General features: G+C 38.7%; 1 protein-coding gene across 1 annotated transcript in view; it reads left to right on the top strand.

Moving 5' to 3' along the window:
* Positions 1–27,444, top strand: part of LOC125225874 (protein eiger) — a 121,102-nt gene that overhangs the window by 87,215 nt on the left and 6,443 nt on the right. The window contains exons 3-5 of the mRNA XM_048129751.1: positions 562–706; positions 2,560–2,659; positions 14,127–14,223. Coding sequence (XP_047985708.1) covers positions 562–706; positions 2,560–2,659; positions 14,127–14,223 — 342 coding nt within the window. The remainder of the gene's footprint in view (positions 1–561; positions 707–2,559; positions 2,660–14,126; positions 14,224–27,444) is intronic.

Below are 27,444 nucleotides of genomic sequence, written 5' to 3'. Positions count from 1 at the left end.
AAAGTTGTCCACCCTACCTTTTTTGTAACATGGGTATATTTTACGCGATTTATACTCAGAATTACGAGGTCTTTCGATCCTGATAGGATATTTCAGAATATTTCAGACCTTCCATTCCGTTACTGCCATAGAAAATGTATGAAAAAATGGTAACGGAATGGGAAAAAAACCCTGGGACACTTTTTTTCTCCTATTAGGATTGAAAGAACTCTCGATTCTGAGTAGAAACCACATAAAAAATTCCAAATCCAAAAAAAATGGGGTGGACAACTTTGAAAAAAATGGCACCGATATCTATCTCTATCGCTCTTGTGTATTGGCGTGACAGAGTCAAACTACCTTTCGCGGCGTTTCTTTTCGTTTCGCGTCGCAGAAATGTCATTCGGCTACGGGGCCTTGACCTGAACTAACCAACTACCGTAGGCGACAATTCATTACACGGTTAGCTGTGTGAGGCGAGAAGAAACTTTCTGGAGAAAGTTAGAAAAAAAATAGAGATGTCATATTTGGAAAAAGTTTTCCCAGACAAAGAAAATAAAGAAGGCCATTTTTATTTTACAGAACGGCCACACAAACATGGTGCACATAAAACAGGAAGAGCTCCTGGGGTCAGTCGTCACGCAGGGCCAGAAGCGTCCCTCCGACCACCCCTCCAACATCCACCAGATACACCGGATGCTGAACGGACTGGATTCACAAGTCACAGGTAAGAACACTAAGAACTAAACGTTTGTATTTTGTATTACCTCAAGACGGAGAAACAGTATTATAACCTGGGGTATATAAAATGACTCATAAATACCATAATGAAAGGTAAACGCCGAAAATTTCACTCCAATAACATGTAGATAGTTTTTCAAATAACTTGTAAGACCTTAACACAGACGCTCCCACATTATTTCCGTTCTCACGTGTCCACCTACACGAACACAACAAATTAAATGAGAGGAAAATGTAATATGTCATGAATATAGGTATCTACGGAAATAAGACTATAAATATATGTTCCGTTTTGGCCGTTTAGCCAAGAATACGAGTAGGTAGTAGGTACCTATAATCGTTGAATTCGTTGATGCTGCCTAGTGTATTTCTCTCTCTATCGCTCTTTCGTATTGATGCGACACCATGCACGGATCCAAGAGGGGGTTCCTTCGTACTGGGGCCCATTACTCAAAACTGAAAGTTACAAGTTACAGCGGTCAATGTCTAATATGACAAGTTGGAAAGAGACTTCCGCTTGTAACTTGTGACTTTCAGGTTTGAGAAATGGGCCTCTGGGCACACACATTGACCACGTGAACCCCCGCTCCCCCCTGAGTACGAAGCTGGATCAGCCCTTGTGCGACACACAGTTATGTTTCTTTGGCCACAGAGCGACAATTGTACCTACACTTAACACTTCAGCTCTGAGGATCTGGCGCCCATTTCTCAAAACTGAAAGTTACAAGTTACAAGCGGAAATCTCTTTCCAACTTGTCATAATAGACATTGAAAACCACTTGTAATTGTAGTAGTAGTAGTAATCACTTTATTGCACAGAACAAATTACAAGTACAGTGAATAATTATAATGGTTATGTACAGAGGCGAGCTTATCCCTTGTAACTTGTAGCTTCGAGAAATGGGCCCTGTTATTTCATAACATTCATAACTTAATTTAGAAAAGACTCCTTTAATCAAAGATAAACTCCAAGAATAAAGTTTCAAACACAGAATTCCAATTATATAGGTACTTTCTCGGAAAGTAGATAGCAATGGATTTATTGTTAAGAGCTGAAATAGTTTCTTGGAGGACAGCTCTTAACTTTCGGAATGCTTCGTTGTGGTTTTAAAACTTTTTTCTACTCCCGAACTGTTATTCGTCATTTACAGGGTCGTGCATAGATCTTTAAAACCCTACATAAAAGTCTACTCCCCAAAGTCAGCCTCCGTCGGCTTTCGCGCATGCGCGCAGTGTGAAAACGCATTGTTTGGCTCTGTAACCATGGCAACGCATTGTTATAACGATACTGCTCGCGTGCGCGGGAAGGCTTTGGGCAGCTGAGCTGACAGTGCAAACCTTTGCGTCAAATACAGGAAACAGTGTGAATTTCACGAAAGTTATTCAAGAAAATTATTAAAAACTACTTAAGTGCATGGTCGTAGAAAAAGTATTGTATGCAACGGTGTTTAACTGAGTCAAAAAATACTCGTGGCGTCTTTATTAACAATTTTCGGCTTCGCCTCAAATTGTTACCCACGCCACTCGCCTTCTTTGACCTCCTTTAAACGCCTGTTGCATAAAATACTATTAAAGGTATTCACTTAGAATCCATTGCTTGCTTTCATTTCGTTATTAATTAAGTAGTTACTTAATCTTCACTTCATGAAAAGTAGCTTATGTTTACTCTCCATCCCTTCATCTAGGTATCTCCATTTAATAAATCACAACGTCAATTCGTCGCTCCGTTTTGCCGTGAAAGATGGACAAACAAACAGACACACACTTTCCCATTTATAAAATTACTTGGTATGGAAGTATGGATTTTCAACTTTTTTTTAAACATGAATATTTGCACAGGGGCTCCGAAGGACCGAGATGAGACCGCGGCGCGTGAGAAGCGAAGCGTGTTTCCTGACTCCAACGCCAGTGACGCCGTCATCTCCAAACCTGAAGACAGGTAAATAATAAATATAGCACTCTTGTCTTTTTGACACCATGCTTCAGGAACTGGTCCCGCCAAAAGCTATTAAGCGATGAGCTATGAAACGAACAAAAAATAGTAAGCTCCCATGTAAATAAAACCTAACCACAAAATTAAAATTAAGCCTGGCGTATAATAAGGCGGAATCGAGTCGCATCGAATCGCAGACTCATAAGAAATGCAGAAAGCGAATCAACAAGGCTCGACTCGGCGAGCCTAGTGGACGCCAGGCTTGTAGTTTATCGCCGAGCGATAAACTATAAACCACGCTCTCTTTTATTTACACAGCAGCGACTATTTCTTGTTCATTTCTTTCGCTCATCGCTTACTCGCTTTGGTGGGACCGGTGCCTTATTTGCCACTTACACAAACCTGTTACTAGTACACTGAGAGAAATTTGCATTGTGAATTTAACAAGTTCGACTTGTTGCGGTTTATCCGTTTGAATCAGCCAAACGTATGTTTAAAACAATATGTGTCAGGTTGTTTTTATAAAATCGACTTGTTGATTCAAATATATTGCCGATTCAAATGACAAGTAGCTTGTTGTTTGAACCAAAGAGCACGTAGGGGCTATTTTAACCAAAAAACTTGTTGAGCGAACATGAAAACTGGTTGTATTTTCTCTCAGTGTACACTACACACTTCTCCGGAATATTATGTTGCTTATGCCAAATTTCTTGTGACTTCTATCTGTGTAGAATCAATCATGATAGATATGTCTAATACAACACAACAAACATGCCCTCCAAACTCATTGTAAAACGAATATTGATAACCAATAACAGGCAATTGTGTCAATTATTACGGATGCACGCAGTCCTGCGGCAGACAGACTTTATTGCCAATAAGTACTGCAACAGTTGGACAAATTGCTAAGTATATTGTCGCCAACATGTTAGAAACACACGCAATGTGTTTTACAATATTTGTATCGTTTTCATGAAAACAGTTCTACTTTGTAATGGTAAAATGGGACATGAAAATGACACAAATGAAAAGTACCCTAAGCATGCTTTGACAGGTTACCTATTTATATTAAACTAGCTTTTGCCCGCGGCTTCACTCGCGTAAGAAAGAGATAAAAAGTAGCCTATGTCACTTTCCATCCCTTCAAGTAGCCATTTAAAAAATCACGACAATTCGGAAAAACAAACTGACACACACTTTCCCATTTATAAATTAGTATGGATATAGATATGGATGTAGGTACAAGCACTTTTCAGGGGAATTTGTGTATTACGTATTGTATAGAGGCAATCCGATGGGCAAGGTGGTCAAAATTACCTGAGCATAGTGAGAATTCACTGGAACATCTTGGGTTATCGTATTCTAATATTTGCGAGAGAGTAGTTAGTGTATATATAACTTGTACTTATTAAAATTAAACTAAAATCTTATAATAATAGGCTGTGAAAAACGGACAGGAAGAAACGGACGCACGACACGAGTGAAATATAAGCGTTCCGCTTATTTTTTTCGATCTCAGATCACAGAACCCTAAAAAGTTAATCTTAGTAACTTCCCTTACTTTTGTTGAAACTAGCGCTCTTGAGCAACAGTTACAAAAGCAGCTACTAAGTTTATATTAATTATTAACTTTATACTTAAAGTCCCGAGAACTGCAATAAGAAAGATTTTCAATTAAACGTTCTACAAGTTTTAATGACTTCTGGACCCCTTGATAACTTTCACAAAATGGCGGAAAGGGCCAGCGTATGTAAGGAAGACAGATGTGCACTAATTGGTTTAGAAGAAACACGTGTAGCTCTAGCTTTAGAAGAATAAGCTTTTAAATTACTACTATAAAGATTTTAACTTCTGATTAGCAGAAACGTCTGCAATCGATGCCACTAGACTTAAAAAAATGTAAAAGTGGAAAATTTCTGCCTTGGTTGAGACGAACTCAGGGCCTCTGGATCGATACTCTAGCGCTCTGCCAACTGAGCTACCAAAACTTCAACAAGTCAAGGGATCCATAGCGACATCTACCATAAGAGATTTAAACTTCTTAAACGGCAACCGAAATTCAAAATAATATTGGAAATTCACCTCACGATGCGCTAACGCTCATGCAATCATAATTATAGTTTTTTAACCAACAGGCGTTTAAAGGAGGTCAAAAAAGAAGAGTGGCGTGGGTAACGATTTGAGGCAAAGCCGAAAACTGATAATAAAGACGCCACGAGTATTTTTTGACTCAGTTAAACACCGTTGCATACAATACTTTTTCTACGACCATGCACTTAGTTTTCAATAGTTTTCACACTGTTCCCGTATTTTGACTCAAATGACTGCCAGCGCAGCTGCACAAAGCCATCCCCTGCCGGCTTCCCGCGCACGCGCGCAGTATAGCAATAACGCAATGCATTGCCATGGTTACAGAACCAAACAATGCGTTTTCAATTTTTTCGTTACTGCGCGCATGCGCGGGAAGCCGGCGGACGCTGGCTTTGAGTAATAGATTTTTCATCACACCCGCACTTTAAATGTGCTATTGCACGCAGGCGGAGCGTGAGTTATAGAAAAATCGTTCTCCCAATGGAATAATGAAATTTCTTGTACCGTACTTAACTTTTTTCATCTATTTACATATTTTTTACATTGCGAGTGTGATGAAAAACATTGTGTGTAACTCGGGGAGTATGAATATTACTAACTCGAGTCTTTAAATCGCTCCGTCGCGCCGTCGCGATTTAACTTACTCTCGTTAGTAATATTCAACTTCCTCCCATTGTTGCACAATGTACTATTATTTTATGTAGGGCTTTAAAGATGCACGGCCCTGTAAATGAGCCGGGGCGATTTAAAGACTCGAGTTTGTAATATTCATACTCCCCGAGTTACACACAATGTTTTTCATCGCACTTGCAATATCAAAATATGTAAAAAGATAAAAAAAAGTTAAATACGGTACTAGAAATTTCATAACTCCCTTGGGAGAACGATTTTTCTATAACTCACGCTCCGCCCGCGTGCAAAATCACATTTAGAGTGCGAGTGTGATGAAAAAAATCTTATTCGTTATTGTTAGTAAGTAGGTAGTTAGAAAATAAATATCAACTGTTAAAAATGTGAGGGATAGAGGAAACTGTAAATACTATAATTTTCGAGGTTCACGATAATCACGATATTACTGTGTAGGTACCTGCGGACGATGCTCACAAATGAGGAATATTTGCCGGGATTAATAGGACGCCCATTTGCGTAACAGCGCATTGGGGTGCTGACAGGGATTAGGATCATTTCCGATATCGTTTGTTATCAGCGGCAGCGCTTTATGTAACTTTGGTAAAATAATGAAGGAAATCTACGTACCTAAATTAACAACTCTAACTTTGTTCCTAATAAAAATATAAAATTTTTAAACGTAAGCTGCGATTTTTTTTTAATTGGCTGATCGGCGCGGCGGTTGCTGACAGAGTCTAAGATGGAGCTCACCTATTCAGTAATAGTCTATTCATTATTATTATGTGTGTATTTATTTAATTATTTGGCTTTCTGGTACCTTGTTGTACATGTTGCTGCATTTGTTACCCTCATCTCTTTTTTTCTTCTCATTACAATACAATACAATACAATCCTTTATTGATAAAATAAAATTTTACACGTCAGGTACATTGGCATGCTTACTGCTAGATTTAAAAATTACAATAATTATTAATAGGCAAGGCTGAGCGAGCGAATTTTATAATTATATGTGTATATTTGTATGTTTACAGTTTTACTCATTTGATACAGTGTTAGGTCTCGTAATAGGAATCAATTGAATAGTGTGCGTCAGACACCAGTTTAGATTTGAGTTTTTTAAAGAAACATTTATCGCTGGTTGTTGATTTCAATTCGAGCGGGATTTTGTTATATACTTTCGGTCCTACCGTATGCATACACTTCTTAGACTTGGCTAGTCGTGTTTGCGGTGGATAAAGTTCATTTCGCCTTCTGGAAGCCGTACCTCGTGCGTTGCTGCGGGTCGGGAACTGTTCTATGTTGCGTCTCACGTATTTTGCCACTTCGAAAATGTATGCACACGGCAGGGTGAGAATTCCTGTCCGTTTAAAAAGTTCTTGAGCTGGGTGATCCCATGGGACTCCAGATATACACCGAATGGCTCTTTTTTGGAGTCTAAACGGCCTAAGTCGGTCCGCAGCGTCACCCCACAGGTCGATACCGTATGTAAGTATTGAGTGAAAGTAGCCATAGTAAGCTTTTTTGACGTTGCTGTTATTTAGGCAGGTGCTAAGTCTACCCAGGGCAAAGCAAGCGGATGACAGGCGGTTACAGAGTTGGTCGATATGGGGGCTCCACGTTAATCCTGAGTCAATTATCAGACCAAGGTATTTAACTTGATCCACCTGCGGGACAAGTTGACCGTTGCAGCTTATATGTAAGTCGTGCTCACTTTTACCACGCAAGCAAAAGCGGATTATATTAGTTTTTTCAACGTTCAATATCATACCATTGGCTGCGAACCACTGTGCCACTTCTTCCATTACCTTAGTTAATTTAATTTTGAGCATGATGTGATTTTCAGCCTCCACTATTACACAACAGTCATCGGCGAACATCACAATTTCCGCATCGCCGGTGGCGGTTGTGAAATCTTTCATTAATATTGAGAAGAGGTTATTTCCTATCACGGACCCTTGCGGAACAGCAGTATCGCCCAATTCCAGGAGGTCAGATCGTATTCCCCGTACGGACGTTAATTGTTTCCGGCCCTTGAGGAAAGAGGCTATTGTTTGTAGGAGATTGCCGGTGATTCCATAGTGGTCTAATTTAGCTAGAATTAGAGAGTGACTGACCAGCTCGAAGGCGCGCGACAGGTCGCAGAAGATGGCCGCCACCTGCCGCCCGGCGTCGAGGTGGCCGGTCACCCTGGCTACTACGTCACGCGCCGCATCGATCGTCGACCTCCCGGGTTGGTAAGCATACTGCTGTTTATTTAATAAGTTGTTAGAGTAGAAATGGGACATTAATTTATCACTAAGTAGACGCTCAAATACTTTCGAGAATAATGGTATCAACGATATTGGTCGATAGTTCTTCAAATTGTTAAGGTCACCCTTACCTTTATATATCGGTTGTACCTTCATGTTTTTCAAAGTGCTGGGATAGGTACCTGCATCAATACATCTGTTTATTAGGTCGCAAAATATATTTATAATAAAAGGCGGTAATATATCTAGCAAATGGGACGACATATCATATATATCTTTGGAGTCTTTACGTTTAATTAATTTTATTGATTTAATTATGTATTGAAAGAAAATTGGTTCGTTTTGAATAAGCGTTTTGTGTTTGTTTACATACTTACTAAGATAATGAAGCGCAGTAGGCACGTCGGGGCGCGCGCAGGCAGTCTTGTTCGCGTCGATGTAGAACCGGTTCAGCGCCGCGGCGGCGGCCGCTGTCCGCTGCTCGGCGCTCGCACCAGCTGATTCACTTATCAACACCTCTAGCGAATCTTTTTTACTATTATTGCTATTTGTTTCAGTTGCAATTATACGCCATGACGTCCTACATATATTGTTGCTATTAGTAATCATGTCATTAAAATATTGCTTACGAGCAGCATAAAGTTCCTGGGAATACCTAGTTTCGAGATCTAACACTGTATCTGTGGATATTTGATTACTTGGCGTGCTATTGTGCACCGATGATTTTACTTGCCGTAAACGGTTCCGCAATTGAATAACAGGTTCGCTTACCCATGCCTTGCTATCATTTTTTACCGAATACTTTCTTAATGGAAAGTTGATATTGTAAAAATGTATAATTATATTTATAACACTGTCAAATAAAATATTCGGACTAATTACATTATTTAGGACACTTGCCCAGTCATAGTTATATAAACAGTAATTAAAATTATATTTGTTCATATCTGAAAATATTCTTTTCCAAATGACAACATTTAATTGTAATATTTTTGAAATAATTATTGAAATTAATACACATCTGTGGTCCGAAATAAACATATCGTAAGGTTCTACACATAACACTTCGTTTTTATTAATATTGGTATAGGCGTGATCGATGCACGTACTAGTTGTATTGGAAATTCGGGTGGGAAAGGACACCAGTGACGTCATGCCAGCTGATTTAATTAGGTCAAGCAAGACCTTTTTTTCGTTAGTTTTAGTTAGTAAGTCAATATTAAAATCAACCATAATTATAACTTTATTTTGTTTGAAAACAGGGAGTTCAATAAGTTCATTTAACTTTGATGTAAATAATTTAAAATTGTTTAACTCACCTGACTGAGAAGGAGGTCTATAGATACATACAACGAGCACGCCTATACCTATATATTCAACCGCGCATGCCTCCAAGGTCATTTCCACACTGAGGTCTGCTACTTCCTTTCGTTCCAGTGTAGGTAGGGAGGTCGCCGAGTAGATGGAGACGCCGCCGCCGTCACGCGAGGGCCTGCAGTAGCTGGCGCTGAGTTGGTAATTCATGATGGTCACCTTCTCGATCTCGTCTTGCTTCAGCCAGTGTTCCGATAGGCATATCACGTCGATGTTTTTCTTAAGCTGGAGTTCACACTCTAATTTTTGAGTTTTGTTTTTTAGTCTATTTATATTCTGGTGTATGACAGTGAATTGCTTCGTTTCCGTTGTTGACCTTGTTTTTAGGGGTCCAGTCGAGGGCAGGCTAGGGTTCTGCTGGCCTGCGTTCTTGTCTGAACAAAAAGGGCCGCCACGGAGACACGCAGATATTGACTGGCCATACTGTAGGGTCTTGGAAGGCCTCGTAGACCGGCGCAGGTATTCCAATTTTATACGATTTGTATGTTTCACGTTTGGAGGGTATCAGTTCCACAGTGTAATTATGGTCATTATTAATTGATTTCAAATATGAACAAATGTCCTCTTCTGTAGTATTCGTCTTAAAGTAGCATGCATGGAGGTACTTGGTCTGGTCGATTCCAGCTAGGGTGGTGTCCTTGGCTGTCCCTTGAATTATTTTCTGCGTCCTATTTCGTTTGTTGTTTTGTGAGTCATGTCTGGTCTCGCTGGCTCGGATTTGTTGTAGTTGGTTATCATTGTTAGTGTTATCATGACTCATTTTTTCCTTTAACTCGATTTGGTCATCACCGCTGGCTGTCAAAGGCGAGTATGTGGGCTCAATCGATGTTATAGGTGTACCTTTTTGTACCTCAGGGGTGCCGGGGCGGCTTGAATTAGGTGCATTAGGTTTAGGTACATTTTGTGCCTGCGTAGTGGGTCGTCGTCCTTGAGGTTTGGCTTGAAGCGCTATTTTTTCCTTTGTGATTTTGGCCACTGTTCTCACTGGCTTCCCTGAAGCCTTGGAGGTATCCTGCTTGGTGTTTGAGGGTGTCAAACCAGTGCTTAAGGTTGCGGCGTAACTTGTTCTTTGTTCGGCCGGCCGGTTTTGCTGCGTAATGGCGTCGTCCGTTTGAAGTGTTTGAACACTATTAACGGCTTTTAGGTTCCGTATTTCGCACTTTAAATCGTTCACCGTGTCACATAACGAGTCAATTTTATTTTGTAGTGGTTGTATCAAAGTTTTTATCGCGTTTATAAGCGCGTCCGGACTATTTAGCTGCATTTTCGTTTGTTATTAGCAATAATAACGGGAGCGCGGTGGGAGTGCGCTGTCGGCCGGCCGAGCGAGCGAGCGAGACTGAAACCTCATTCACACAAAGGTTAACTGGAAGAAAGCCGTCAAAGGGATAAGTTCGTAACACAGTAATTACAGTAAAGGACAGTTCTTTACTGTAATTACTGTGTTTTCTGTTTTTAATTGTACAATAAAGAGTTTAGTAGTAGTAGTAGTAGTAGTAGTAAACACTTTATTGTACAGAACAAATTACATGTACAGGTTACAAATTACAAATTACATGGTTCTACAGTGGCCTAGGGTTCTAATTGGTTGACTGTACAAATGTTATGTTTACTACTACTACTAATAATACTTCTCTTGCTTTAAAGAGACCGAGGTCGTACTTTTTAGGGAACTTACTCATCATCCTCCTTGCGTTATCCCGGCATTAGCCACGGCTCATGGAGCCTGGGGTCCGCTTTGACAACTAATGTTAACAACTAACAAGTTTTTACGTAAGGGACTGCCATCTGACCTTCCAACCCGAAACTAAACTAGACCTTATTGGAATTAGTCCGGTTTCCTCACGACGTTTTCCTTCACCGAAAAGCAACTGGCAAATATCAAAATACATTACGCACATAAATTCCGAAAAACTCATTGGTGCGAGCCGGGGTTCGAACCCGCAACCTCCGGAACGAAAGTCGCACGTACTTACCGCAAGGCTATCAGCGCTTTTCCTTTTTCAGGGGACTTACTAGAACCAAAAATTACATAGGTAAATATGATGTGAACTTTCTGCTTATGGTGGAAGCTCAGTAATTATATTTCAGTGACTCTATCAATCAATTCAATTCAATTCAATCATTTATTCATAAATAATAATTTACACGTCACATCATCATATTACAATTTGCATTTCTATTATAGTTCGTATGGGTAAAAATAATAATAGTAGGTACTTAATATAGTATTAAATAGTAAATATTAACCATAGTTTTATAATTTGCTATTCATATTACAAACTCTGTAGGTATCCCTTTCATTCAGTGTGTCTAGTACTTATTCGTTATTAGTGTTCATATGATATTCTTGTAACGTGATCCTTGCGGTCATAACGAAGAGCCTAGACTATAGCCTTCGTCACATAGACAGGGCATCAATTCTAACATCGCTACGATACAAATAAATTAATAGTTACTCGCCCAGTGGTGAGCTATCAAAATCGCCGTGTCTCTTTTATTCGCACGGGAGTGCTTATCTTTTGTTCGTTTTTATAGCCAATAGCTCATGACTTACTAGCTCGCGATGGGACCAGTGGCTTCATGACACAATTCCATTATAAAAATGTTATTAAATAAGAAGTTATTTTCTTCTGTCAGAATAGAGGCCATCTAATGTGATGGCTATTACAGAAGTATCAGCGTGCCTTTTGTCTATTGTATCTCATTTCTTCGACGTCTCAATGAAACGAACGTGGCGGTTCGGATGTTTTGATATGGAAGTGTATGTAATACATTAAGTAATACCAAAAATTATATGATATGGGACTGACAAAGCCCATACAAAAAAGCGTACCCCTGAAATGTATGTTTTTTATTTCTTTTTTTTTATAATAATACTAGAAGGACAAAGGTACCAAAGTTATCATTCATTTTAAGTGTTTGTTAATAGGTAACATAAACAATCCGATTTTGTTCTAAATAATATAAGTAGGTACTATTATATCGTTTTGGCGATATGGGCTTTTAGGTTTAAAACTAGATGGCGGTGATTCGCAGCCGGGAAGTGGCCAAAATCATATTTTCGCCAAATATTTTTACGTGTTTTTATTTTTTAACCCCCGACGCAAAAACGACGGGGTGTTATAAGTTTGACGTGTCTGTCTGTCTGTCTGTCTGTTTGTCTGTTTGTCTGTCTGTGTGTGTGTCTGTCTGTGGCATCGTAGCTCCCGAACGGATGAACTGATTTCGATTTAGTTTTTTTTATTTGAAAGCTGTGTTAGTCGGGAGTGTTCTTAGCCATGTTTCTTAAAAATCGGTCCACTAGGTCGCGGTCGGGGGTTTTTCAAAATTTTAATTTTTATAGAACAAATGACATATTTCTTTATTTTAATAACATGAGATCATAATTATACACATTTTGAAAAATATAAATTTGTAGGCATCATCAATGTAGTTATGATAGTATTTATTAGGTGGCGCTAAAATGGAGGTACGATTCTTAGGGCCAGTTGCATCAATCACATTTGACAAACACATCACACATCATCGTCACGCAGCAGACGTCTATGGAACTTCCCATACAATACAATTTAACGAACGCTTTAACGGTGACAGACGGTTTAATGCAACCGGCCCTTAGTATGAAGATTGTAAATCCTATAATAAGTAATCCTTGGTAATACTGTACTAGTTACTTGTTATACAAGGGGGCAAAGTTGTATTTTAACGCCGAGTGTGGAATTGAAAAACGAGCAAGTGAAAGGATTCTATAGTTGAACCACGAGCGAAGCGAGTGGTTCGAGAATAGAATCCTGAACTTGCGAGTTTTTTAACACACGAGAAGTAAAATACATTTGCACCCGAGTGTAACACAAAACTTTTCCCCTCACTATAGCGAGGAAACTACAACGCAAAAAATTCGTTTATCACTGCTTCCAGTAGTTCCACAGGTGGTAAGTCATCTTTATTAATAGATTCACCAACTTTTATTAATTTTAAAGCAGTTATTTTGACTTTATTCAAGGTCAAATTACTTTACCCACTAGTGGATAAAATGCGTTTTTACCCGCTGGTATTAAAGGATAAAACACGTGTTTCCGAGCTAGTGAGGGGAAAAAATAATTATAATGGAAGTATCGGTATGTTATTAGGATGATGGCTTGGCAAGAAGATGAAAGGTGAGAAAATGTAGGCAATATGTTATGATAGACAAATATTGATAAAAGGTGTGCGTTATTGGATCGTGGAAATAATTAGGTGATATCTATATAATACTTATATGATGTCATCGTCAAAGGTACAATAAGAATAAGAATATTATTGGTAGTTTTAGTACAAATATTTGTTACCTACATGGACGACAGAGCAAAATAACTACTTCGGTAAATCACGGAGATTTTAATTCGAACTAAGCAAAGTCTGCTGATATTTTTGAAAGAAATTTAAATCAAAATTTGGAGCATAGTTTTATCTATAATTACGGATCAACCCCCGTGAAGGTTATCCGCACTTTTAATCTTTTCACCACGGTTGACAATGAAGCAATTTGAATATCTTAAGAATTGAATCAGGCACGTGAAACGTTAGAAATAAGGTACAGCGGAGCAAATTTCGACAGGGGGGCAAATGTAACTGGTCCATTTTTTCAATGTTATGTAATGCTTGCATTATTAAAATAGAGTGTCCACCAAATGATGGTAGGCGCGTTCAGCGGATACATGTAGAACTCAACATCATATTGTAATAATGGAAAAAATGGATTAGTTACAATTGCCCCCAGTCGAGATTTGGCCCGCTGTACCTTGTGGATTTTCTAAGATTATTCAAAGATCAAAGACAAGTTCGGGCAATCGAAAGATACAGATAAAATTATTTTTGTCCAAGATTTTTTTTTTATGGGATAGGAGGCAAACGAGCAGACAGGTCGCCTGATGGTAAGCGATCACCGCCGCCCATGGACACCCGAAACACCAGAGGTGTTGGAGGTGCGTTGCCGGCCTTTAAGATGGGTGTACGCTCTTTTCTTGAAGATTTGAAGGTCGTATCGGTCCGGAAATACCGCAGGCGACAATTCATTCCACAGTTTAGCTGAAATTATTAGTTAATAATTATTAGTTTGATTATTGAAATGAGCATTTTATTTCCAGCCCCCGCCGCAAGATGAAGAAGTTCTCAAGCTCGGATTCGCCGAAGATGTTCAACTTCCAGCACACCGTCTCCAGAACTGTACGGAACAGTGATGACGTGAGTACACCTTGATGATGACGATCGACTCTGGTCTCAGTGGCTTTTTAACACATGACGTAAAACGACGGGGTGTTATAAGGTTGACGTGTCTGTCTGTCTGTTTGTCCGTCTGTCTGTGTGTGTCTGTCTGACTGTCTGTGGCATCGTAGCTCCCGAACGAATGAACCGATTTAGATTTAGTTTTTTTTTGTCTGAAAGCTGAGTTAGTCGGGAGTGTTCTTAGCCATGTTTCATGAAAATCGGTCGACTATGTCGCAGTCGGGGTTTTTCAAAATTTTTATTTTGTGTTTATTGAACAGTAGGTAGTAGATATTCTTAACTAAGGTAAACAGAGTAGTTGTACCTGTCAGCCTAGCCAAAATGACAATCGTTGGCGCTAGACGCCGATCGAAATTCTCTCTAACTCTGTCGCGCCAATACGGAAGAGGGATAGCTAAGTTACGATAACAATATTATCGAAAGCGTTTGTACATTTGGCCACGTACAGTCGAGTTCATTAATATGTGTACATAATTTTCATCTCATTGCATAGAGTTAAGGTGAAAAAATGTACACATATTTATGAACTCTGTACCCTGGTATTTTGAACTGGTAGTCATCAAAGTTGACTGTTGTAGAAATACTTTACTACTTGTAATTACGTAGAGACGCCCGACCGTAAGCGGGCGTGATGTCTCCAGACATGCGCGTTTTGATAGCGTAGGCGGAGCGGTAGCGGAGCGCAACGATAGCGGCGCGCCGGACGAACGCTGGCGTTGCGCCTAGCGAACGTCGCCGGGAACTAACGAGCGCGGATTGTAAGCGGAATGCGCGCGGATTGCGAGCGGAACGCCAGCATTCCGCCGGCGCACCGCTATCATTGTACGCTCCGCTAACGCTACGCTATCAAAACGCTTTATGTGTGGCGGAGGCTTTATTGCGTTCATTCAGGCCACCACTACTTTACAACCACCCTATTATTATATTATAACAAATTTCGTACGTATTTTAGTCAAAAATCATAAACATATGTCACAATTACGTTAGAGTTTTATAGCAGAAGCCGGTTAGCGGAAACCACTGTCCGGTTTTCAACTGCTACTCTTAGGTACCTTGTTGTTGAACCATTGTCCAGAAAGATAGTCGTTATTATTATAAATCCAAACCTATTGAGATTTTTGAGCCTAAACCTTGTAGAAAAAAGTACAGCAGCTAAGGTACGTAAAAAAATGTTAAAAAGTCTACCTTATTTTATTTACACCGGACGTTTTTGTCGTTATTCTTCTGGGTTTGGGACATATCGCAGTGCTCATTTTAAATGAAATAATGTAATATGCCGGCGGCTAGACTGTGATATTACTCGCCAAATACGTCGGAACAGGGTGCGCAGCCGAATGGCACAAACGCTCACGAAACGAAACGCTCGTAGATATCTATCTCTATCGCTCTTGCGTATTGGCGCGACAGAGCCAGACTTCCTTTCGCGGCGTTTCGTTTTCGTTTCGCGTCGCAGAAATGCCATTTGGCTACGGGGCCAGTCAAGCTCGCGCACTCCCTCTGAAATGAGTTAACTTTGGTTATGTTAACGCATATATTACATAGTTAAAGTTGTCTCACATTATGCTATATGACCCAGGTTCAAGTCTAGGCGTACCATACCTATACTAAGAGGTTTGAAATGATTCACTGTTAGTTTTATTAGACTTATGTTGACCGGGATATAGACCGTATTTCGGTATTACCTCAGCAGTTCTCGAAAAGTTTGTACAAAAAATTAAGGAAAAAGTTAAATTTGTTTTTTATATTCCTTTTTTGTTACCAAGATTGATTTCATGAATTCAGATTTTATACTTATGTAATGTGTTACATAAATTAAGTTATATATTGTGTGCCCTTACAGGGTGTCATGAACTGGAATCAAATGTAAATTAACACCTTATTATGTACATGACAATGCAATTTTAAATAAATGACTAAATGACATCCCGACATCCGACATCGGATCGTATAATGTGAAAACGCACTGTCTTCCATAATGCAGATCTTTTCAAAAGGACCCAGAAATAAAATAGGTCAACTGGATACACACAAAACTACGAAATGATATTTTAAAAATATATTCTGACCCTTGTCATTCAAAAAGAGCAAGGATCGGACAAGAAAAATACAAAGTGAGCGAAGTTTTCACGTAACACAAATTTGTTACAATTTTTATGCCCGAAAAAATTTTTAAACTTAGGTTTCTATTTCTACCCTATCAAAAAAGTTCGGTCCGTCCATAGTTGGCCAGATTAACCGATTTATGTAAATACATACAATAAATAAAATAATTATCGATAGACACTACATAGATCAATGAAGCCCAAACTACGCGAAGCCTATGGGTGCTGGGCGACGGTATACACGATTAAGTATGAAAAAAAACTTAATTCCATGTAAGTGCTACATAAATGTGATCGCCATCGATTACTGAATAAGAAAAATTGGTTCCTGATTACCGATTAAAACGTCACCGTGTATAGTAGTTTAGTAGTCACAAATACATACTTAGTAGAAATCATTCATGACTCACACCACACAAATTAATTACCTTGTCGGGATTCGAACCCAGGACCAGCGGCTTAACAGGCAGGGTCTAAAATCTACCTCCTTATTTATTTAACCCCTAAATTTCTGGGTTGCTACTCGCGGTTGAACGGCTGACTGAAGCCAAGAAAATGAGAGAAAATTTCAGAGGTCTAATAATAGCGCAGACGCTCGTCAGTGCTACTCGTAAATATTTAGCACGTTGAAAGTCCGACTCCAAAACAATCCTTCCTTTTTCGAGGCAACCATAAGAAACATGTATATAATAGTATTTTATACAATCGTGCAGAGCTTTTCACTCTAGTACCATGTTTAGGCCACGAAGCTTGCTGAGTGGCCTAATAATACGGTACCTACGGGTGTGAAAAGCTTAATTATATCACTATTGTATACAATACTTTTTCTATGAGTCATCATATTCATCATCAATGAACGAACAATATCATCGTTCAAGTTAAAATTAATGTCAGCGGCGGAGTCCGCGGCAAAGTCTAAGCACACAAAGTACTCCGCGTTGGAAACCGCTTATGACTTTGTGCCGGTGGCAATTGAGACAGCGGGGCCTTGGGGTTCAGAGGCTCGCTCCTTTTTCAGGGAATTAGGGCGTCGTTTGCGGGAGAGGGGCTGCGATCCTCGTTCTGGGTCGTATCTGGTCCAACAGGTCTCCATTGCAGTTCAGCGGGGAAATGCGGCGGGTATAATGGGGACGTTTGAGCCAGGTACGATCCAGGGAGGGTTATTTTAGATTTAGGTGTATGTTGTGTTCCTTTTTATATATATATATGTTAATAACCTACTTGACATGACATAGATACTATATTTGACGAAGCCTGTGCTGTGGATTTTTGTTTGTACTTATTATTTACTGCTTATTTATTCAATAAAAATGTTTAAAAATTAATGTTAATAGCGTCGTTCACCGATGTATCAACATCGAATTTCCTGGCAACCAATTATTTATAATAACTGTCTCTGATTGGTCGATAACGCGACAGATAAAAGTGTTTCAGATGCAGAACATTTTGCCAGATATCGCAAATTAGTATATAACTTGTATAACGTTCTATTTTTGAAATTATTATAGTTGACTATGTTAACTGTAATGAAATATTATAGTTGTCAAGTGTCAAAGACTATCCAACACTGAAAAGTCAGCACTTAGTTTAGTCTGTGGTGTCCTAATGAGGAGGCACACTCAAAGGTTATGACAGATGGCGCCACCCTATTAGTCCATACGTGAGAGCGAGAAGATGATATGTTTTTTCTCTCTCTCACATATGAATGACAGTGACATGCCTAGACACTTGCACAGGCGCCGCCTGGCGGGATAAAATGTCAGTGTGCCTCCTCATTGACAGATTAAAGTAGAAAAAGTGTATATACATGTTTCTTATGGTTACTAAATAATATAAATAAAAAACCGGCCAAGAGCGTGTCGGGCCACGCTCAGTGTAGGGTTCCGTAGTTTTCCGTATTTTTCTCAAAAACTACTGAACCTATCAAGTTGAAAACAATTTTCCTAGAAAGTCTTTATAAAGTTCTACTTTTGTGATTTTTTTCATATTTTTTAAACATACGGTTCAAAAGTTAGAGGGGGGGACGCACTTTTTTTTCCTTTAGAAGCGATTATTTCCGAAACTACTAATAATAAATAAATAAATAAAAAGCCTTTTTATTCCATAAACACTTTACAAAATTTTCCTTATTAACTAAATTTAAATATAAGTAGGTTTATTAGTGGTTAGGACCCCTTCCGGGTATAGGCCTCCTCCAACCTCTTCCACCGTTCTCGGTCTTGTGCCTCTGTGAGCCAGTTGCTCGACACTGCCTCAATGTCGTCTGCCCAGCGAGCGCGGGGCCGCCCTGATCCTCGTTTGCCAAACGGGCCTTTCCAGATGGTAAGTCGTTTTGCCCATTTGTCATCTGGCATCCTCGCGACGTGACCTGCCCATTGCCATTTGAGTTTTAATGAGTGCTCGAGGGCATCGATTATTTTTGTTTTTTCCCGTATATTCTTATGTCTTATTTTGTCGATAAGTCTAATATTTAGAACTTTTCTTTCGATCGCCCTTTGACATGCTCTAATCTTGTGTTTAATATAGTTTGTGTATTTCCACGTTTGACAGCCATAGTTTAGTGTGGGAGAAGACATGAATCCAGTACTTTTCTTTTCAAGTGCAGTGGTAGGGCGCTCAGAAGCACATTAGCCAGACTCCAAAACTTGTTCCATGTCTTTTTTACCCGTCTCTCTACTTCTTCCGTGTTATTATCTGGTCTAAAGGATATTTGCTTACCTAAATAAATATATTCTTTTACGTAGTCTAGCTTAGTGTTTTCTATGAATATGTCTCTTTCTACATGATTTGTCATTACTTTTGTTTTTTGAAGATTCATTCCTAAATGACATCTAAATTTGAATGTACCTAATGTAATGTGTTCTATTTAAATTTAATTTAATATTTGTTTCATTAATGAACAATGAACTGTTTCACTTCACTGTACTTGATATTGTATATTGCATGTTAGATCCTAAGAAATACAAAACTAATTAGCACGTAAGGTTTAACTGTCAGTGTTAATTTTATGCAATAAATTGAAATTGAAATTGAAAAAAATTTCAAGACCGATTTTTTTTACTAGCTGTATGTAGAGTATTTATCATATATTGTAGTTCTTTCCAGTTTCTCGCCAGTAGTACTAAGTCGTCTGCAAAGGCCAAGTAAGATAGATATTTTCCATTTATGTTGATTCCTTTATATTCCCAATTCAAGCTTTTCATAACCAGGTGTAAGACACTTATAAATAGAGTCGGAGAGAGCGGATCTCCTTGTCTGGCACCTCTTTCGATATTTATGTATCTACCTGTGTTTTCTAATTTTACTCGACTTTTGCAGTTCGAATATATGTTCTTAAGTATGTTTATGTAAGTATTATTTATCTCTGCTTCTTCCAGCGCTTCCCATATAAATTTATGCTCTATCGAGTCGAACGCTTTATGATAATCAACGAAGGCGGTGTAGAGTGGTATTTGGAACTCTCTATGTTTATCAATGAGTTGCTCTACCGTTTGCAAATGATCCACAGTACCGAAACCTTTTCGAAAACCAGCTTGTTCCACTGTGAGAAAGCGCTCGATCTTTGGAGATATTCTGCTCTGTAATCCTACTGCAAACAGCTTGTAGAGGCTGGACATAAGACTGATTGGGCGATAGTTTGCAATATCCCTTGGGTCGCCTTTTTTGTAGAGGATTACGATGTCGGACTCTACCCATTGTTTAGGGACTTTTTCTTGTAATAGAATCTTATTAAAAAGCTGCGCTATAGGAGTCAGTAGAACCTCTTTAGAAGCAACCAACATATCATTTGTTACGCCATCACAACCTGGGCTTTTCCCTGTTTTCATCTTCTTTAGCAGTTTCAGTATTTCATTTTCATCGAAAGACTCTGGAATTTCGTCTCTATCCATGGATCTAGTTTCAATTTCATAGTGTGATTTGCTGTTTGAGGATTTGTACAGGCTTTCATAGAATGTGGTAGCTGTTTCTAGGATGTGTGGTCTCTGTACGTCGTTGTTTAGTTGTGAGATCCATTTTTTGCCGGAGTTTAGCTCTTTATTGGCTCTTTTTAGACTTCCTGTGGTAATAAGGTGTTTTTCTATGATTCGTGATCTGTGTTGTTCATATTCCTTTTTTATTTGTTTATTCACTTGTTTGTATAGTCTGCTTAACTCAATTTTTTCATCTTTGGAGAGCGGTTTTTTTTTTCTGGAGTTCAGATCTTCTTTTAATTAGGTGTTTTGTTTCTTCGGATATGATTGTTTTCCTCTTCATTTGATTTTCGTGCGATATTGTGCAAATGCTTTCTTTTATAGCTTTTTCTAACCTGTTATAATAGAGCTGGACTGATTCGTATTCATTTGTGCATAGTATATTTTTTCGGGACTCTATCAGTTTGGTGACGTAGCTTATTTCCTCTTCTTTTGTATTTAATATTCTAGGCATAAGGTTTGTGTACGTTGTTCTTCTTTTGTTTATTTTGCACATTTTCCAGGTTCCTCTAACGAGGCGGTGATCGGAAGCATATTTCAAATTCAGCATTTCGATGTTTTTGAAGCGACCTTTTTCGTTGGAGAGTATGAAGTCGATTTCATTTGTTGATTTTTTGTTTGGCGCTAGCCATGTCCATCGCCGATTATTTTTCTTTTTGAAATAGGTATTTATTATGAATAATTTATTTTCTAGAGCGAACTCTATCAGTCTGTGGCCTCTGCTGTTTCGAGTTCCCAGTCCAAATTTGCCTGTGATTAGCGATTCCTCGGGTTTCGGTATTCCTATTTTGGCATTAAAATCGCCTAGAATTATTTTTGTCTTGCTAGCACCTTCTAGAGCGTAGTTGAGACTGTGGTAAAAACTTTCTATTTTCTCTGTGCTAGAGTCAGCTGTAGGCGCGTGCACTTGTATAAGTGATAGTTCTAGATTTTCCAATTTTAGATTTAGGATGGCAACTCTCTCAGTTACACCTATAAAACTGACAATATTATTTTTCCATTTCTTTTTTAACAGGAAACCGACACCTAAGTGGCCTTTTCTTTCACCGAAATAACAAAATATGTGGTCGTTATCTTCTTCAATATGGTATCCTTCTCTTCTCACTTCTGATAGACCGATAATGTCGTACTTCACATCCTGTAGAGTGAATTTCAACTCTTCCATCTTTTCGTCCGAGGAGAGTGTTCTTACATTATAAGTGCAAATGTACAAGTTTTCGGGTATATTTTTGTTTTTTGTAATTGTGTTTTTTGATGTTGATTCTGTATTTTTCGTTGGAGGGTGGCAGTCTAATTCCCCACTAAACTACTAATATTATCAAAAAACCATCTTAGTAAACCCTTATTCATTTTTAAATACCTATCCAACAATATATCACACGTTGGGGTTGGAATGAAAAAAAAATCAGCCCCCACTTTACATGTAGGGGGGGTTCCCTAATAAAACATTTTTTTCCATTTTTTATTTTTGCACTTTGTCGGCGTGATTGAAATACATATTGGTACCAAATTTCAGCTTTCTAGTGCTAACGGTTACTGAGATTATCCGCGGACGGACGGACGGACGGACGGACGGACGGACAGACAGACATGGCGAAACTATAAGGGTTCCTAGTTGACTACGGAACCCTAAAAAGAAACCCTTATTTGCCAAGAGTGGCACTGAAACTTGAGAAGTTTCATGTGCTCTGCTTACCCCTTCATGGGATACAGGCGTGATAGTATGTATGTATGTATAAATAAAAAAAACAATAAAGACATTAAAACACGCGACAAAGACCAATTTTATACGTTTTTCATCATAACGAATTGTCCTTGTCGACCTCGTTCCCAATTTCTTCTATTAGTGTTTTGGAAGAAAGAAGTAATTTCAAACCTCATTTTAACGTGACAAGGTTCGTTTTAGGTCTCAAGAAGGAGTCTCACCTTAACATAATTTATTTCGCTCGGGTTAATGCTAAGTAGATCGTTAAATTAACTTGAAGCATCAAACGGATAACGTATTATATTGTTTACAAAAAATGGGTATACGTACCTACCGCTTTTTATACCCTTGGTCTAAAATAGTAGGTTCGAAACGAGTGACTATAAAATAAAACACGACCGAAACGAGTGGCGATAAATCGACACGAGTTACGAATTTCCTTTTCGCACGTATATCAAACGACGTTTTTCAGTACAGTTGGACCTCCGAAGTTTTGACCTAGCAAGGAATGAACCATTTCTCGTACTAGTGCGTAAAAAATGAAAAAAAATGTATAAGTGTAACGAAGACAAACAATAGTTATTTGTTTTACAAAGGGGCAAAGTTGTTGTTTAACCGCACGGGCCAATATTGATACCCGAGCAAGCGAAAGATTCCATTATTGGAATCTTGAGCGTTGCAAGGGTATCAAGGCACCAAACTTTGCCACCGAGTAAAACACAAAATTTTTCACCACACCAACACTATGAAAATATGAACTGTAAAACATCAAAATAAATAAAGTACTTCAATTTATTTAACATTTATGATTCAAAATCATGATTTCTACGTGAATTCCAACACCCAGCTTTAGACATCAAGTTAAAATTTGTATGAAATTACTTTGCACTCTTGTGGATAAAATGCAATTTTGCTATCAGTTTTCGAATAGCAAAGAACGCCTTTATCAGTTGGTGTGGTGAAAATTAATTTAGCCCACAAAAAACTCAATAAGGCATGTGTTGGGGGCAGGTACGAGACAAAGATATGTATACTCGTAATTGCATATAATAACTACGCAGATATATAATATAGCTGATTACAGATATTGTCATTCAAGAAGATTACTGAAATGAATACAAAACATTAATTTACAACTATTAACTCTGGAATAATGTAACGAAGAAACATTTGACCGTACTTATCAGGTTTTGAACCTATTACCTATCTCTCGCTACGTTGTTTTACCTATGTTATAACATAAATGTACGTAACCTACAAATAATAGGTATTCAACAGCAGAGCTGAACGAAACGATTAGCATTATAAATTATACCATTTGTTGGGTCCCAGCTTAGGTTTCAAGTTAAATCCTCAGTCAAAATATCTATCTTCTTGATAAATTATTCAAACCTGAGATTTCTCATTCAAGCAAGGAGTTATATTTACATAATACATACCTATTTAGATTAATCTTTCAAGAAGAAAGCAGGTACAAGTAGAAAATGTACCTACTCTATAGTATACACTTTATTTTAAACGGACGAATAATGTCAAAACAAACTAAAATTTATATGATTATGTTAGGTCGAATTGGCGGTATACTTTGCTAAATTTGTCCGATTCTGCGTTCGTCAGCCATTCTTGATTCGTCAACTTAGTTTACAGTGATTATGGTCTCCGACCATAATCAGTAATTTGTTGGCCTTTTTCTTATTTTGACTCAATCGGTTTTCGTCATTTCATATTTGGTCATTTGGTCATATTCTAAGTTGGTACTGACATACTTAAGACTGCGAAAAAACACGAAAAATATAGATTTAACAGCGAACATGCCGATAGAAGATTGTGACGAGTGAAGAACGAGCATGCGCGGATCCACCCCCGTCCAAATTTCCCCCGGTTACTGGCGGCCTAGGTTGGCCATAAAAATAGACCAAGTGAATTGAAAAATAAAGACAATACGATGACAGATTAGACATTTCAAGCAAAGTTTAGCGATGTTGCGCCTCACCACTTAGCATCGCTTGTCAAACTTTACAAACTGAAATTCGTAAAGTCTCAAGTGAATTCTAAGATGTTAGTCACTGGTACTACCAAAAGCGATGAGTTACTAGCGATAGAACCGAACAAAACTCCGACAAAGTGGACCGATTTTCATGAAACATGGCTAAGAATACTCCTGACAGACCCGACTAACTTAGCTTTCAACCAAAAACTAAATCTAAATCGGTTCATCCGTTCGGGAGCTGCGATGTCTGTGGCATCGACACAGACACACGCACAAGACAGACAGACAGACAGACAGATACGTCAAACTTATAAAACCCCGTCGTTTTAGCGTCGGGTGACAAAAAGGGACGCGGTGATAGTGCGAGCGAGTTCTAGTTTGTCGCCGAGCGATGTACTAATCGCTCGCTCTCATAAATCGTATTACATACATACAAACATACATACAAACACGCCTGTATCCCATAAAGGGGTAGGCAGAACACATGAAACTACTAAAGCTTCAGTGCCACTCTTGGCAAATAAGGGGTTGAAAGAAAACGAAACTGTGACATTGCAGTGACAGGTTGCCAGCCTCTCGCCTACGCCACAATTTAACCCATCCACCCAAATCGTATTACTCGAATTATATTATGCTATAACCAAAAATTATTATAAAATAATTGCACCTATCCAAATTATTAACTAACTACATGGTCTGAAACTTAGTATTAAGCTAGATATAAGTAATTTGTGTGCCCTGACAGGGTGTCATGGAAGCTATTTGTAAAATTTTAAGATCCTATGTAACTACATGACTTTTACAAATAAACATCTTATCTTATCTTATCTTATCTTTTATTTACACTGGAGCGACTATCTTTTGTAACTGTAACTGGTCCAATGACCGGTCTGGCGCAGTCGATAGTGACCCTGCCTGCTACGCCGCGGTCCCGGGTTCGAATCCCGGTAAGGGAATTTTATTTGTGAGATGAGCACAGATATTTGTTCCTGAGTCATGGATGTTTTCTATGTATATAAGTATTTATATATTATATATATCGTTGTCTGAGTACCCACAACACAAGCCTTCTTGAGCTTACCCCACGGGCCTCAGTCAATCTGTGTAAGTATGTCCTATAATATTTATTTATTTATTATTTATTTTGTTCGTTTCTATTGCCGATAGCTCATCGCTTACTCGCTTTGAAACGAGTGCCTTAAGGTGTAGACACATAAGCAGCTGTCTAAGTTTCTACACAGCTGTTTACCACGGCGTATATTGTTCCAAAGTTTAATAGCTTATGTCTAGGCCCAGCGAAGCGTTTAACATCTCGTTTAAGTTATAAGACGAAACGGCTTCACATGACAGATTACACATGTGTGGTACGTAAGAGGATTACTTCTACATATTCTACATGTATTCATTTATAAGTAGGTAAACCTACTGTAAATAGGAGAACAAATCTAAATTTCTAGAAATATTATAAATGTGAAAGCAACTTTGCATGTCTTCTTCACGATTAAACCGCTTAACTATAAGAACTAAACTATTAACTAAAGACGAAATGCGGTATGAAGATTTGAGGACTTTGACATCCTTGTCACCTTTTCAAAAGATTTTTTCTAAGGTCAAAGGCGCCTAGCCTTTTCATAGTTAGGTAGGTAATAGGTATTACTTAACATACGAATAAAGATAGAGAATTTCCGACGGGTACCTCGGGTGGTTTAGTGACCAGGACGTTAGCTGCGTAAGCTGGAAACCCGCACCAGTGGGCTTAGTCACATTTTCGTTCGTTTATGATACCTATTTTCAATTTATAAATAACTAGCTTTTGCCCGCGGCTTCGCTCACGTTAGAAAGAGACAAAAAGTAGCCTATGTCACTCTCCATCCCTTCAACTATCTCCACCTAAAAAATCACGCAAATTCGTCGCTCCGTTTTGCCGTGTATGATGGACAAACAAACACACACACACTTTCCCATTTATAATATTAGTATGGATACACGAACCTGGCATTGCCAACAAATATATTTACATTTTCATGTAAGTAATTGGCATTTTTACCAGACTGCGGTGAAATGAGCGGTTATTGTATGTCTTTAATGTCTTCTATAACAGACTACGGCGTTTAATATGTTAAATTAGTACATTACGATACAAGTGCGTAAAAAAGGAAGTTCGAAACGAGTGGCGATAAATTAAAACACTCCCTTCGGTCAACACGAGTTACGAATATCCTTTTCGCACGTGTATCGTACGACCTTTTTCAGTACAAACACAGACCAACCCCTATAGACATCTATTACAAGACGACTCGCGGTGGCCAGCCTTCCTAGTATTTGCACTGATATAAGCGCGGGCGCTCGCTGTGCCCGATCAGTATCGACCAAGTAACAGACCCGAAAGCAGCGCGTGTTTTTCGCACAAAAAAATTGGAAAAGGGTATTTTGATGCCTTAAAGATGTCCACCTGTAGTGTGAAATGGTGTGGAAAGGTAACAAGAAGCTCAAATTTAAAAACAGACGGCATTACATTCCACAAATAAGTCATATTTATAATTTATTCAGAGCCGGCATAGGTCAACTTACATTGGCCACTTACGCGTCAGTAGAGGGACAGTCATACTTCTGTCCCTTTTCATCTGGCGCGACTGCCCGCCGTCCTTGAAACGGCCAATCACAGCGCGCTTAACACATTCCCCGCCCGCTCCTCGCACCCCAAACACTGGTGACTCGTATCGCGAACCAAATATACAAGACTGCCACTCTATAGGAGGTTCTCTGTGAGTACAAATGAGCCTCCGAAGTTTCGACCTGGCATATAATGAACCACTTCTCGCACTAGTACGTAAAAAAAACACCATCTGTACTGAAATAGTACATTACGATACAAGTGCGTAAAAAAGGAAGACGGAAAGGACGACCGAAGGGAGTGTTTTAAATCGACACGAGTTACGAATTTCCTTTTCGCACGTGTATCGTACGACGTTTTTCAGTACAGATGAGCCTCTGAAGTTTCGACCTGGCATATAATGAACCACTTCTCGAACTAGTGCGTAAAAACCGGCCAAGAGCGTGTCGGGCCACGCTCAGTGTAGGGTTCCGTAGTTTTCCGTATTTTTCTCAAAAACTACTGAACCTATCAAGTTCAAAACAATTTTCCAGAAAGTCTTTATAAAGTTCTACTTTTGTGATTTTTTTCATATTTTTTAAACATATGGTTCAAAAGTTAGAGGGGGGGGACGCACTTTTTTTTCCTTTAGGAGCGATTATTTCCGAAAATATTAATATTATCAAAAAACGATCTTAGTAAACCCTTATTCATTTTTAAATACCTATCCAACAATATATCACACGTTGGGGTTGGAATGAAAAAAAAAATCAGCCCCCACTTTACATGTAGGGGGAGTACCCTAATAAAACATTTTT

The sequence above is a fragment of the Leguminivora glycinivorella genome, chromosome 4 (genome assembly GCF_023078275.1).
Source record: "Leguminivora glycinivorella isolate SPB_JAAS2020 chromosome 4, LegGlyc_1.1, whole genome shotgun sequence".
In the NCBI taxonomy this organism is placed as follows: Eukaryota; Metazoa; Arthropoda; class Insecta; order Lepidoptera; family Tortricidae; genus Leguminivora; species Leguminivora glycinivorella.
Note: the sequence above shows the minus strand (reverse complement) of the source record. Positions and strands in the feature narration are given on the sequence as shown.